The 13,273-nt window shown below is 41.2% G+C and overlaps 1 protein-coding gene across 1 annotated transcript in view; it reads left to right on the forward strand.

Annotated features, from left to right (window-relative positions):
- The first annotated feature begins 5,410 nt into the window (after nucleotides 1–5,410).
- Nucleotides 5,411–13,273, forward strand: part of SLC28A3 (solute carrier family 28 member 3) — a 91,478-nt gene continuing 83,615 nt past the window's right edge. Inside the window, exon 1 of the mRNA XM_043977939.1 lies at nucleotides 5,411–5,476. Within this exon, the coding sequence (XP_043833874.1) occupies nucleotides 5,411–5,476 (66 nt within the window). The remainder of the gene's footprint in view (nucleotides 5,477–13,273) is intronic.

A 13,273-nucleotide genomic window follows, 5' to 3' on the forward strand; every position in this document is an offset into this window, starting at 1 on the left:
TGTGCCAAAGTACCATTATTTCCAAGTGATAGACATCTTTAATCAAGCTGGTTTCGTAACTTTTTGATTTCCTGAAGTTTAAATTAAATTAAAAGCTTCAAATAATTGCATTTTCAATCAAAACAACCCTGAATCTGACAGTTAAGAATCATAGATATGTGACTTTTCTTTTAATCCAGTTCCTTCAACCCATTCATACCACAAATTTATATGCTCAGATTTAAAGCCAGAAGAGACATTAAGCTGGACATCTAGTTTAAAACCTTCATTTTGCAGATGAGGAAGCTGAGGCACAGAGCGATCATTTAATACAAACAAGCTGTCCCTGTTTCCTATACAATTCTCAGTACTTGTGTTTGTCAATTTTTATAGTTCATAATTTTTTTTTAATTTTTTTTTTGGCTGAGGCAATTGGGGTTAAGTGACTTGCCCAGGGTCACACAGCTAGTAAGTATCAAGTGTCTGAGCTTGAATTTGAACTCAGTTCCTCCTGACTTCAGGGCTGGTGCTCTATCCACTGTGCCACCTAGCCACCCCAGTTCATAATTTTTTAAAAGAAATAACCCCTTTTTAGGATTCCCCATAAAACCTTGGTAGACAACTTGGCAGCCTAATCCTGCTACAATCAATTTTCTGTTATTGTCTTTTTATCCACACAATTACCTTAACCTTAAGACTAACTTTTGTCAGCATTGTTCTTCAGTCATGTCCAACTCTACATGGCCCCATGCTTTGTTCACCAGGTTTTCTTTTTAATTTTTTTTTTTGGCTGGGCAATGAGGGTTAAGTGACTTGCCCAGGGTCACACAGCTAGTAAGTGTCAAGTGTCTGAGGCAGGATTTGAACTCAGGTCCTCCTGAATCCAGGGCCGGTGCTTTATCCACTGTGCCACCTAGCTGCCCCCACCAGGTTTTCTTGACAAAGATATTGGACTGGTTTGCCATTTCCTTCTCTAGCTCCTTTTACAGATAAGGAACTGAAGTAAATAGGGGTTAAGTGACTTGCCCAAAGTAACACAAGGAGTATCTGAGGCCAAATTTGAGCTCAGATCTTCCTGACTCCAAGCCTGATACTTTATCTACCTTGCCCACCTAGCTGCCCCTTTTGCTAGCATAGTTATTGCTTAATATAAATTCTCGGACTGAGACTAAGGGGGAAGGGAATAATCATTTCTATAGGGCTGACCACGTACCAGGAACTATGTATGCAGAGTGCTTCACAAATAACTCATTTGATACTACAACAACCATGCCAGGTATGTTATTGTCCTCATCTTGCAGTTGAAGGAACTGAGGCGGAGGTGAAGTGACTTGCCCAGGGAGACTGGATTTGAATTCAGGATCTTCCTGACCAGCATTCACTGCATGAAAGTAGCTGCTCCAGCCTGAGATTTAATATATAGTCCTCTTGTCTCCAAATTCAGTTTCCATGGCTTCAGACTGCTTCATTTTAAGGGAATTCCCAATTGATCAGCCAAGGATAATTAAAGAAAAGAAGTCCAGGGTAAATAAACAAAACCTTCAGTAATCCTCATAAATTCATTCCTATAGGAAAATCTATAGAGATTGTGGCTAGGAATTCACATGAATTTAGAGAATATTCCTGAAGTCCCCATGAGCTGGGTCTCCTAGAAAAGAGTCAGTAGTATACCTGGGAAAGGGAGTCAGCTAGGTGACTCAGTGGAGTGCTGGGCCTGAAATCAGGAAGACTCATCTTTCTGAGTTCAAATCTGGTCTCAGACACTTATTAGCTGTATGATCCTGGAAAAGTCACTTACCCCTGTTTGCCTCAGTTTCCTCATGTATCAAATGAGCGGGAGAAAGAAATGGCAAACCACTGTAGTATCTTTGCTGAGAAAACCCCAAATGGGTGAGGGATTGAAAGTGACTGAACAAAAACCTGAGATCCTCCAGAGAAGGCATCTAGACTCAAGACTTTAAGACTTCATCCTAGAAGAGGAAAAATACAGCTTTCACTTAAAGTGCAACATAAGTATCCCTTTAAATCTTAAGTAGGTAAACCCGGATTTATGCAAAATACATAAATTAGAGTTTGTGTGTGTGTGTGTGTGTGTGTGTGTGTGTGTATTTAAGTCAAGTCATTTTGAATGCACTACGAAATAACCACTTGAAGGAACTTTGCAACCAAATCTCTTGCTGAGCGAAAGAATCCTTTTGGAAAGTTCACAATCTCCCTTTTTTCCAATCCAGATTTTTTGTTCATGGATTTCTTTTAAGACTAGCATGATGTACCCATATGTGACTATTCTTATAACATGTGGTACTTGCTAATTCTTGCTAAAGCTATTTTTCCTAGGAATAAATCACTCTTAGAAATCTTAACTTCCTTCATCGCACCCATCAGGTGTCACAGGGCTTTCTGATTTCCCTCATTGTTATTGCTTCTTCCTCTTGAAATTAATTTGTATGACTGGATATACTTGAATCAGTGGTCGTATGCTGCTGTAAGTATATAGTATATAATAAGGCCGTAAACTTTTTTTTAGAATTTTGTTTTCCCGGGGCAGCTAGGTGGCACAGTGGATAGTGCACCGGCCCTAGAGTCAGGAGGACCTGTGTCACTTAACCCCAATTGCCTCACCGAAAAAAATTTGTTTTCCCAAATTACATGTAAAATACAAATTTTGACATCAATCCAAAAAAACAACAACTTTGTTCCAAAGGGCTGTAAACTCTTGAAGGCAGGATCTTTTTTTTTTTTTGTCCTTGGTTGGACCAGAAAGGCCATTTCACCCACCACTACCACCCTAATTTTATAGATGAGGAAACTGGGAGACAGGGAGGCTAAATGTTCATCTTTTACAGTCAGCACCCCAAAGGGCTGGTACAGAGCCTTGAATGGGGCAGGTGTCAATTTTAATTGCACTGGCTCTTGTACTTCTTAAAAGTTTTACCATTTTGGTTTTCTTATCATTTTCACTTGTATATATACCGCTACCTCTCCAGGAGTGACAAAAATAAATACTTCAACAAATGGAAAAACACACCAACTGTATCTGACATGTGCAATGTTCTGTGTCTAAATCTCCCACCCCCCACCCCATTCCCCACAAAGAAGGGAAGAGATCCATCCCTTCTCTTCAAGGACACATTTGCTTGTGTTTGGGGAAAGGGAGACTGCTTCCTTTTATTTTTGTTGACATTTATTCTACATATTGTTTGCCTTATTTTGTTTACTTCACTTTGAATCAATTCATATGTATTCCCATGCTTATTACATTCATGTACCACAATTTGTTCAGCCATTCCCCTTCCCCCATGTCATGAGGAAAATGGGATAGGGGGTTTGGGATAGGGGTTAGGGGTAGGGGTAGGGATCCTTAGGAGTTCCTCTTTAAAGAATTATACCCTCTTGCACACAAGCAGTTAGAATAAGATAGTAGGGGGCAGCTAGATGGCACAGTGGATAGAGTACCAGCCCTGGATTCAGGAGGACCTGAGTTCAAATCCGGCTCAGACACTTGACACTTATTAGCTGTGTGACCCTGGGCAAGTCACTTAACCCCAATTACCTCACCAAAAAAAGAAGAAAAAAAAGAATAAGATAGTAATTTATTTAGTGGCAGGGGAAGGGAAGGGAAGGGAAACCATGAAAGAAATCCTTGGACTTCTCCTGGGGAGAAAGGCACAGAGAGAGTGGTTCTGAGATACCAATCTCCTCGAGCAGGAGACAGGCAGGTACTTTTTTAGAGGACTGATGGGGGTGACCATCTGACTGTGGAAAGTTCCCTTAGTGAGGGAAGACCATCCTCCACTGGTGGTGGCTGGAGGAATTGGGTGAGGGGTGGCTGCAGATCTCTCAAGCCATCTCCTCAGGGCACAAAAGAAGCAGCCACACCCAATCTTATTGCCCCAGGGTTGAGGGAGACTAGAATGAAGGGTGGGGGTCCCGGAGCTAGCTCAGTCCGATCTGATTTCACTTATCTCTCTAGGGGTGTCTGTCCTCTGGTTTAGTTTCTCTAGGAGAAGGTGCTTTGTGCCCCAGAGAACTTTTTAAGAAGCAACTTTTTCCCCATGGAAGCTGGAAAGGCTGAATGCAAGAAAGGCAGTGTCTTTCACAGAACTAAGCTTTGATCTGATTATTTAACTCTTGTAAGGCAGGCTATGCCCTGTCTTGCATTCAGTCTTTTCAGCTTCCACTGGGGAAAAAAGTGGCAACACTTTTTTACTCCTTATCTGATAAACTCTTTTTCATTTTTTTGCCCTGGTTTCTTTTAAAATCTTTGTTTAAGTCTGTTCCATCTAGGTTCAAGGATTCATGGCAGATACCCACAGTGCCTATGTGTCGCCTCCCACCCTCTGGACCCCCTGGACCTCGCAGCTTCTCAACTTGGGACCAGGCCTTCTCCACTTCTCCCCTCTCCCTCCCCCTCCCCCACACCATGATTTCTTCGACCCTGCTCAGCATGAAGCAGTTTCAGAAGAATCATGGTCCCCTTTCCTTATATATAGAGAAGTGGGGAATGTTATGGGCCCATATGGGAACCAGATCGGACTGAGCTAGCTCAGGGACCCCCACCCTTCATTCTAGTCTCCCTCAACCCTGGGGCAATAAGATTAGATATGGCTGCTTCCTTTGTGTCCTGAGGCTTGAGAGATCTGCAGCCTCCCCTCACCCAATTCCTCCAGCCACCACCAGTGGGGGATGGTCCTCCCTCACTAAGGGACCTTTCCACAGTCAGATAGTCACCCCCATCAGTCTTCTAAAAAAAAGTACCTGCCTGTCTCCTGCTCAAGGAGATTGATATCTCAGAGCCACGCTCTGTGCCTTTCTCCCCATGAGAAGTCCAAGGATTTCTTTCATGGTTTCCCTTCCCTTCTCTTCCTCTGCCACTAAATAAACAACTATCTTATTCTAACTGCTTTTGTGTGCAAGAGGGTGTAATTCTTTAAAGAGGAATTCCTAAGGACCCCAAACCCCGACCCCATTTTCACCATGCCACCCATGGGCACATACTTTGTTTCCAGTACTTTACTACTGAAATAAGTGCTGCTAATATTGGTCTATATAAGACTATTTCCTCTTTGACCTCCCTGGGATGTACACAAATGTTCTTTTTGCTCACTGTGCTGAAATATTGAACAAGTGCGGGTGGACAAGTGAGGAAGAGAAAGAAGCCTCCTGCTACAAAATAAAACTGAAGTGTGTAGATGTTTGTTTGGCTTAAGGTTGTAAGTCCTCTGCTTAAATTCAAGTTTACCTCCTAGTCTAAGACAACAGGTGGAGTACTTGTGACCTCAGCGAAGGGGTGTGGTGTGTTGTGGTGTTTTTTTTTTTTTGGCAGGTTTGTGAAACTTCAGACCAGACATACCTTGGAAGAATTAAGAATCAGAAACAAGAGTGAAGAACAAGTAGCTTTTGAGTTGCTTCTTCAGCAAGGCTGAATAAAATGGAGCTGAGAGAAACTAAACTTAACCTCAGTGGGAAGGATGGTTATTCCAACGCTGCTTTTGAGGTATGTAGGGACCTTTTGTTTTGCCTCTGGGGGTTGCCGCTGCTTTAACCACATTCAACCTGTTTATATTAGCCTTTTGGTTGAAAGACAATCTTTTATGCTCTGCACACCTTTGAGGTATTTGGCTAGGTGTTTAAATAAAGAAACAATTAAGATTAGTGGTAGGGGGAGGGCTTGTTTTAAGGCACTCTTTTAAAGCCTTTAAAGCTAGTCTCTTCATCCTGAGCTTTCTATTGTGTTGAGGAACCTTAAAAAGTTTCTTTAGCTGTTGCCTTGCTTATGTCTCAACTTTACTCCATCATTTAGTCAGTCAACAAGCATTATTAAAAACCTGCTACTATGGAAGGAAGTTCTAGGTATACAAAGAAAAATACAAGATAGTCCTTGGTCTCAAAGAGCTTTCAGTTTAAGCAAGAAGACAATACAAAAACAACTAAATGCAAACAAGATATATAAACTATAAATTGTAGATAATATACAGAGAGAAGGGACTAGAATTTAAGGAAGTACAGGGAAAAGCCTCTTGTAGAATATGGGATTATAGTTGGAAGTTAAATAATGCCAGGAAAGACAGGAGGTGAAAATAAGGAGGAAAAGATTTCCATGTATGGGGTACAGCCAGTAAAAATGCAGGGATTTCATATCTGATTGCTTACCTCTTCAGAGAGGGGAGAGGGGGGAAGGATGGATAAAAATTGGAACTCAAAACTAAATAAAAACATTTATTGCTTTTAAAAAAAGAAAATTCAGGGATTTGTTTTAGAAACTGAGACCCAGAGAAAAGGAATGACTACAGTAAGGTTATATATTTGATCTGTCTCTATTCTGGAATGTTGACTGGCTAAGAGTTAGACTTGGAGTCAAGAAGACCTAGGTGCAAATTCTACTTCTACTGTGTAACAGCTATGTGACCTTGGACAAGTCACTTCACTTGTCTTTTAATTTATTTTTTTTTAATTTTTTTAGTTTTTAATTTATTCCTTTTACAGTAGAGTAATGCAAAACTTCTTGAGGGAAAGGACTGTTTTAAATTTGTCTTTGTATTCCCAAGCCCTTAGCACAAAACACTGGACATGATAATTAAAGGGAAGCAGTTAGTCTCTACTTCACAGGGCTGCCATGAGATTCAAATACTTTGCAAACCTTTCCTTGTGTACCACCTCACCCCTACACACCTCTGATTTCATTGGTGCAAGGAAATCTTCAGCAGGAAAACTTCCTCTAACAAAGCAGTTTGATACCTGCCCTGCAACTCCTATTCTTGGCTGCCAGGGACAATGAGAGAAGTTAAGTGACTTCCCCAGAGCCAGCAGTCACACAACCAGTATGGGTCAGGGGAGGGACCTATCTCTGGCTAACTCCAAGGCTGCTGCTTCGACATCGTCTATAACATTTGCAAGCATGCAAGTTCCTGATGCATGTCAACACTTATCTTTTTTATCCAGTTCAGGCTAAGGTTGAACTAAGTGGTGCAGGATCATAGAGCTAGTGATCTTAGAGGCCATCTAGCCCAACCTCTTTATTTTATTGATGAGGAAGCTAAGACCCAGAAAGAGTAAAAAGTATGTCTGAAACCCTGTTTGTACCTCTGGTGAAATCCACAGATAACAATGCAAATTCTACTTTCCCTTTCAAACCACCATCACAAACAAAAACCAGTCATAGATGCATCTTAACCCATGATCTTGTCCATGATCTAACCTGACCTAGGAAGGTTCCTTGTAGCAGAAAAACTTTGTGGTTTGCATTCAGGCTTCCTGAGCAGCCAGAGAGAGAGAGAGAGTGTGTGTGTGTGTGTGTGTGTGTTGGGGAGGGGGTGGGGACAGGATGGTATTTAACAGGTCAGCACCAGGCTGCCTTGAGCATAGCTGTTCCAGAAACTTTTAAGTACCCTGGCCGGGAGGGGGGGTGGGTAGAAAGTAAAAAGTGTCCTCTGACATTGGCAAGGGGAATGTTCAGATTAGCTCAAGAGGTTTGCTTCCTTTACTGACCTAATGCTTTTCACACTGATTGAGCAATCCTAGAAACTGGGCTCAACAAACTTTCTGGCCTTCTGTGCCACCTGCAATTTTAGTCAATGCCTAGGAGTGCTCCCTTACTTCCTCCCCCCCCCCCCAACACGCCTTAGGCATAATAGGGGCCAAAGGGGGAATAAAGGGAGAAAAAAAAATTAACTCTTAAACCTCTAGGACTAAATCCTCTGCTTAGCTTTTTTTTTTCCAATTACATGTAAAGACATATATATATATATATTTTTTTTTTTTTGAGTTCCAAATTTTTCTTCCACCCTCCCTTCCCTCCCAGCTCTGGAGGCAAGCAAGCAATCTGATATAGGTTATATATTACAATCATGTTATGCATTTCTATATTAGTCATGTTGTAAGAGAAGGATCAGGGGGACAGCTAGGTGGCGCGGTGGATAGAGTACCAGCCCTGGAGTCAGGAGGACCTGAGTTCTAATCCGACCTCAGACACTTAACACTTAGTAGCTATATGGTCATATATAACTTAACATATGGTCACTTAACACCAATTGCCTTACCAAAAAAAAAAAAAGAAAAAAAGAGCAAAAAGGAAAAAAAAAAACACAAGAAAGAATAAACAAGAACAATAACAAAAAAGCAACAATAAAAATGAAAATAGTATGCTTCTATCTGCATTCAGACCCCATGGTTCTTTTTCTGGTAGTGGGAGAGCATTTTCCACCATAAGTCTTTTGGCATTGTCTTGGATCATTGTATTGCCGAGAAGTTATCTGCTTAGCTTTTGAACTCCTTCACTACACAACCTCTTCCTTACCTTTCCAGCCTTCTTACACTTTACTACTTTGCTTACTAGTTCTTGAACTAGTACTGCCTACAAACAGGTCCATTTCTCTCCTAGTCTGAAAAAAACTGTCACTTGGACCCTTCTGTCCCTGATAACTGTCTTATATCTCTTCTACTCTTTGTAGTTAAACTCCTTAAAGTCTGACTTCACTTTTTCTCTTCACTCTTTTTTTTTTTTGACAGGGCAATGAGAGTTAAGTGACTTGCCCAGGGCCACACAGCTAGTAAGTGTCAAGTGTCTGAGGTCAGATTTGAACTCAAGACCTCCTGAATCCAGGGCCGGTGCTTTATCCACTGTGCCACCTCGCTGCCCCCCATCACTCTCTTTTTAACCCTTTCCAATCTGGCTTCTGACTATCATTCTTCTGTAACTGTTCTTTCCAAAGTTGCTCATGATTTCTTGGTTGCCAAATCCAATGACCTTTTTTTCTTTTTTTTTTTTTGATAGAAACTATTTATCAGTGACCTTTTTTTTTTTTCAATCCTCATTCTCTTTGGCCTCTCTGCAACCTTTGGCACTATTTGACACATCACTCTCTCCTCTTTGACACGACTTTACTTGGTGCTCTCATCCCCATGTCTATGCTTTCAATATGTCTATGTCTTAAAAGACATCTTCAACTCACCATTCCGTAGTCATTTTTGTTTTTGTTTTGTTTTGTTTTTGTGGGGCAATGAGGGTTAAGTGACTTGCCCAGGGTCACACAGCTAGTAAGTGTCAAGTGTCTGAGGCCAGATTTGAATTTAGGTCTTCCTGAATCCAGGGCCGGTGCTTTATCCACTGCGCCACCTAGCTGCCCTTATTGATGAGGAAGCTAAGACCCAGAAAGAGTAAAAAGTATGTCTGAAACCCTGTTTGTACCTCTGGTGAAATCCACAGATAACAATGCAAATTCTACTTTCCCTTTCAAACCACCATCACAAACAAAAACCAGTCATAGATGCATCTTAACCCATGATCTTGTCCATGATCTAACCTGACCTAGGAAGGTTCCTTGTAGCAGAAAAACTTTGTGGTTTGCATTCAGGCTTCCTGAGCAGCCAGAGAGAGAGAGAGAGAGAGAGAGAGAGAGTGTGTGTGTGTGTGTGTGTGTGTGTGTGTGTGTGTGTGTGTGTGTGTGTGTGTATGTGTGTTGGGGAGGGGGTGGGGACAGGATGGTATTTAACAGGTCAGCACCAGGCTGCCTTGAGCATAGCTGTTCCAGAAACTTTTAAGTACCCTGGCCGGGAGGGGGGGTGGGTAGAAAGTAAAAAGTGTCCTCTGACATATTGGCAAGGGGAATGTTCAGATTTTAAATATGTCCAAAACAGAACTTTCCCCTTAAACCCTGCTGCACCCCTCCTTCCTTCCATATTACTCTAGAGGGCAATACCACCCTTCCAGTCCCTCATTATCTTTCACCTCACCCCCCTATCCAGTCTATTTGCTAAGGCCCATGGATTTCACCTTTGCAACATCTCTTGAATACAACCCTTTCTCTCCTTTTGTTGCTGCCAGCACTCTGGTACACTCCCTCATTCCCTCAGGCCTGGATTATCACACTAGCCTGCAGGTGGGTCTGCCTACCTTAAATCTCTCCCCACTCCTATCCTTCCTTTCAGCCACTAAAGTGACTTTTATAAAGAGCAGGTATCATGTTACACCCCCTACTCAGTAAACTACAATGCCTAAATGCCCTTGGGCATTCAAAGCCCATCTTTCCAGTCTTCTTACACCTAATTCATTGACACCTACTCTTTGATTCAGTGACTCTGGCCTCCTAGCTGTTTCTTGGAGATTAGAACTGCAAGTGGTTAATTGTGAGAATCCAGTGAACCACACTGATTACGTCATGTCACTCAATTACAGAGCTAGCTCAGTTCCCTTTCTATTCAATTATTCAACTTCTGTCCCGAGAAAAAATATTATTCAACTGTGGGGATTGTTAGAAAATTTTATTGTATTGTTTGAACCTAGCTTTCCATGACTGGAAAACTGGACCACCACTATCTGCTGCTTAGAGATTCTTAACTAAGTATCTAGGTTATTCTGACCAGAAAGGCAATCAGATCCCAAAGACTGATGCAAGGAGTTTTCTCACAATTATATATCTCAAGCAACCCATTTGTCTTATGAAAACTGGCCCAATACTGATCAATCAGTTCAAGGAATTGCACCTGTTCACTCTCCCCCTCCCAACTTGGAAAGTCCTTAATCTTTCCTCCAATTAGAAATCATATTACAGAATTGTTTTGTTTTCATTCATCAGCCTTATTTGATTTTTTTTCGTGGGGCAATGAGGGTTAAGTGACTCGCCCAGGGTCACACAGCTAGTAAGTGTCAAGTGTCTGAGGCTGGATTTGAACTCAGGTCCTCCTGAATCCAGGGTCACTGCTCTATCCACTGCGCCATCTAGCTGCCCCTAAAATTTGCCTACTTCTAAGAAAAAGTCACCACTTCCACCAACCCAAAGTCAGCAAAATCCAAACAGGTAGCCAACCATTTGGCACAAAGATTGTTTTTCTGCCTCAATTTTCCTTGAGCAGAAGGATCATTTAATGTTTATGCCCCTGTCTCCCCCCCCACTCAGAAAAGGCAAATATCTGTCAGGGCTAATCTCCTATAGGAAGGGATCTGCTTGATCACTATATTAAGCATAGAATCAGAACTGGGGTTTTACCAAACAGAACCATACTTGTCCCTGCCCTCTTGGAGTTTGTCTATCTGGGGGTAAGAAGATATTATGCATGTATGTACACATGTATGTATGTTCATGATGGGCACAAAAAGGTAATGTAATTGCAGGGGTTTTTTTGTGTGGGACAATGAGGGTTAAGTGACTTGCCCAGGGTCACACAGCTAGTAAATGTCAGTAATTGCAGATTTAAAGCTAAAAGGGACCTTAGAGGCCATCTTGTCCAGCCTCTTATTTTACAGAAGAGGGGAATGTGAGGGCAAGAGATGAAATGAATTGCCCATGGTCTCATAGCTGATATTTCAAAGGCACTTACTTTAAGAATAAGAAATTTATATAATGATTTAAAGATTTGCAGGGTACTTTATATTATCTCATTTGAGAGCTGAAGTAGGTATTGTTAGTTGTTCAGTCATTTCAGGCATGTCTGCCTTCTTGTGACCCCATTTGAGGTTTTCTTGGCAAAGATACTGGAGTAGTTTTGCCATTTCCTTCTCCATCTCATTTTACAGTTGAACTGTAATATCCTAGAATTAATTCTGACATGGATAACGGGCCTGGGCCCTCACCCTTACCCAACAGACTCTTACTGAGTTTTGACATTATAAACCATATTGATTTGGACTACATCATTTTAAAAATTTTTTCATAATACCTAATGCCATGGAGAAACAAGATATGGCAACTGAATAGAGGAAGAGAAGGGCAGGTATTATTTTATATTTGTCTTTCTAACCCCCAGCAGTATGCCTGGCACTTAAATGTTTGTTGTTTGTTTATTTGGAACTGGACTTCAGAAGAGAAATTAGTGCTGGATGTGTAGATTTGGGAGTCCTTATGCATAAAGTGAAGGATATACTAGCTTAAAAACAAGAGTAAAGAACTTTTCAGCCATAGGTGAAATCTAGGTGCCAACTTAAATTCAAACCAGCCCCAGAACGAATACTAAGAAACACTCCTACATATGACAATAGTTGCAACAATGCTTTAAAGGTCTATACTCCATTATATCCTGAGTTCTTTCTCTTATCCCTGTATGGGATTCCAAAATTGGCCAATCTACAAGAAAAACCACTGAGGCAGAGCTCTGAGCCAATGGCACCTTATTAAAGGGTCCGTAGTCCTCTCTAAGGAAATGGACCTCAGACCTTCCTCACATCTGAGATGTCCCTGGTTCTCAGGACCTTGTTTTTAATATAGTTTGATACCCAAATATGCAAAAGAAGCATGGTAAAACACAGAATCTCATTGGTTGATAGACCTTGCTCTTGAAGGCCAGAAATTAAGATGGGCAAGGCAAGAGTCATCTTTGCTGACCAAGTGGTCATAAGATGCTCACCTGTTCATGTTAGGCAAGAGTGTGACCCAAAGGTACAAAAATAAGTTGGGGGACTTTCCAAAGAATCAAGGCATCCTATCCATGCTGGGTTTGGACCTGGAATTTGAGCAAAACAGGATATTAGCATTCTTGTAGTTGTGCAAGTGAGCTTCATAACTAGTGAACAAGCAGTGAACATTAAAATGTGAATCCTATTATAAAAACCGATCTTAGCTAATTATCCATATATGATTTCTATAAAATATCAGATTGAATTGGAATAGAGTAAGGGTCCAAATGAATCATTTCTCACACCTGTGAACATCTCTTTGACCTGTTATCTCTTTTCCCATCTTGAATTTCACCCCTTTCCTTTCTCTCTTTCTCCCTTCCATCAATCATAATATAGATCCAAAGTACAAAATCCTAGAATTATAGGTTTTGGAGTTAACAGGGACTGTTGAGGGCATCTAGTTCAATCTCCTGCTACAAATGAGTTAATTTAGTCCCAGAGAGGTAAATTGGTTTGCCCAAGGTCAAAAAGTAAGTAGCATCCTGCCTCAGACACTTAACACTTACTAGCTGTGTGACCCTGGGCAAGTCACTTAACCCCAATTGCCTCACTAAAAAAAAAAAAAAAAAGAAGTAAGTAGCAGAGTTGAGATTTGAACTCAGATCTTTTATGACTCTTCAGTTACATGCAACCCATTGGATACCCTCTGACCTGCTGACATCAAAACATTCAAAACTACTCTTTGAGTCAGGACCACCACCCAATTCCAAATCCATCTGATTACATATCCTTAGCTAAAGACCCAAATAAACATAAAAACCAACAACCTACTTTAACCAGTCTACCAACTGTCAGAGAGACCTGAGATTAACTGGAACAATTCAAAGGAGGAAATGAGTGAGAAAGGATTTAGTTTTAGTTTACTGTATGAGTGGATTTAAAAAGATTATACTCTTAGGTGTT

This window comes from Dromiciops gliroides, chromosome 1 (genome assembly GCF_019393635.1).
Source record: "Dromiciops gliroides isolate mDroGli1 chromosome 1, mDroGli1.pri, whole genome shotgun sequence".
Classification (NCBI taxonomy): Eukaryota; Metazoa; Chordata; class Mammalia; order Microbiotheria; family Microbiotheriidae; genus Dromiciops; species Dromiciops gliroides.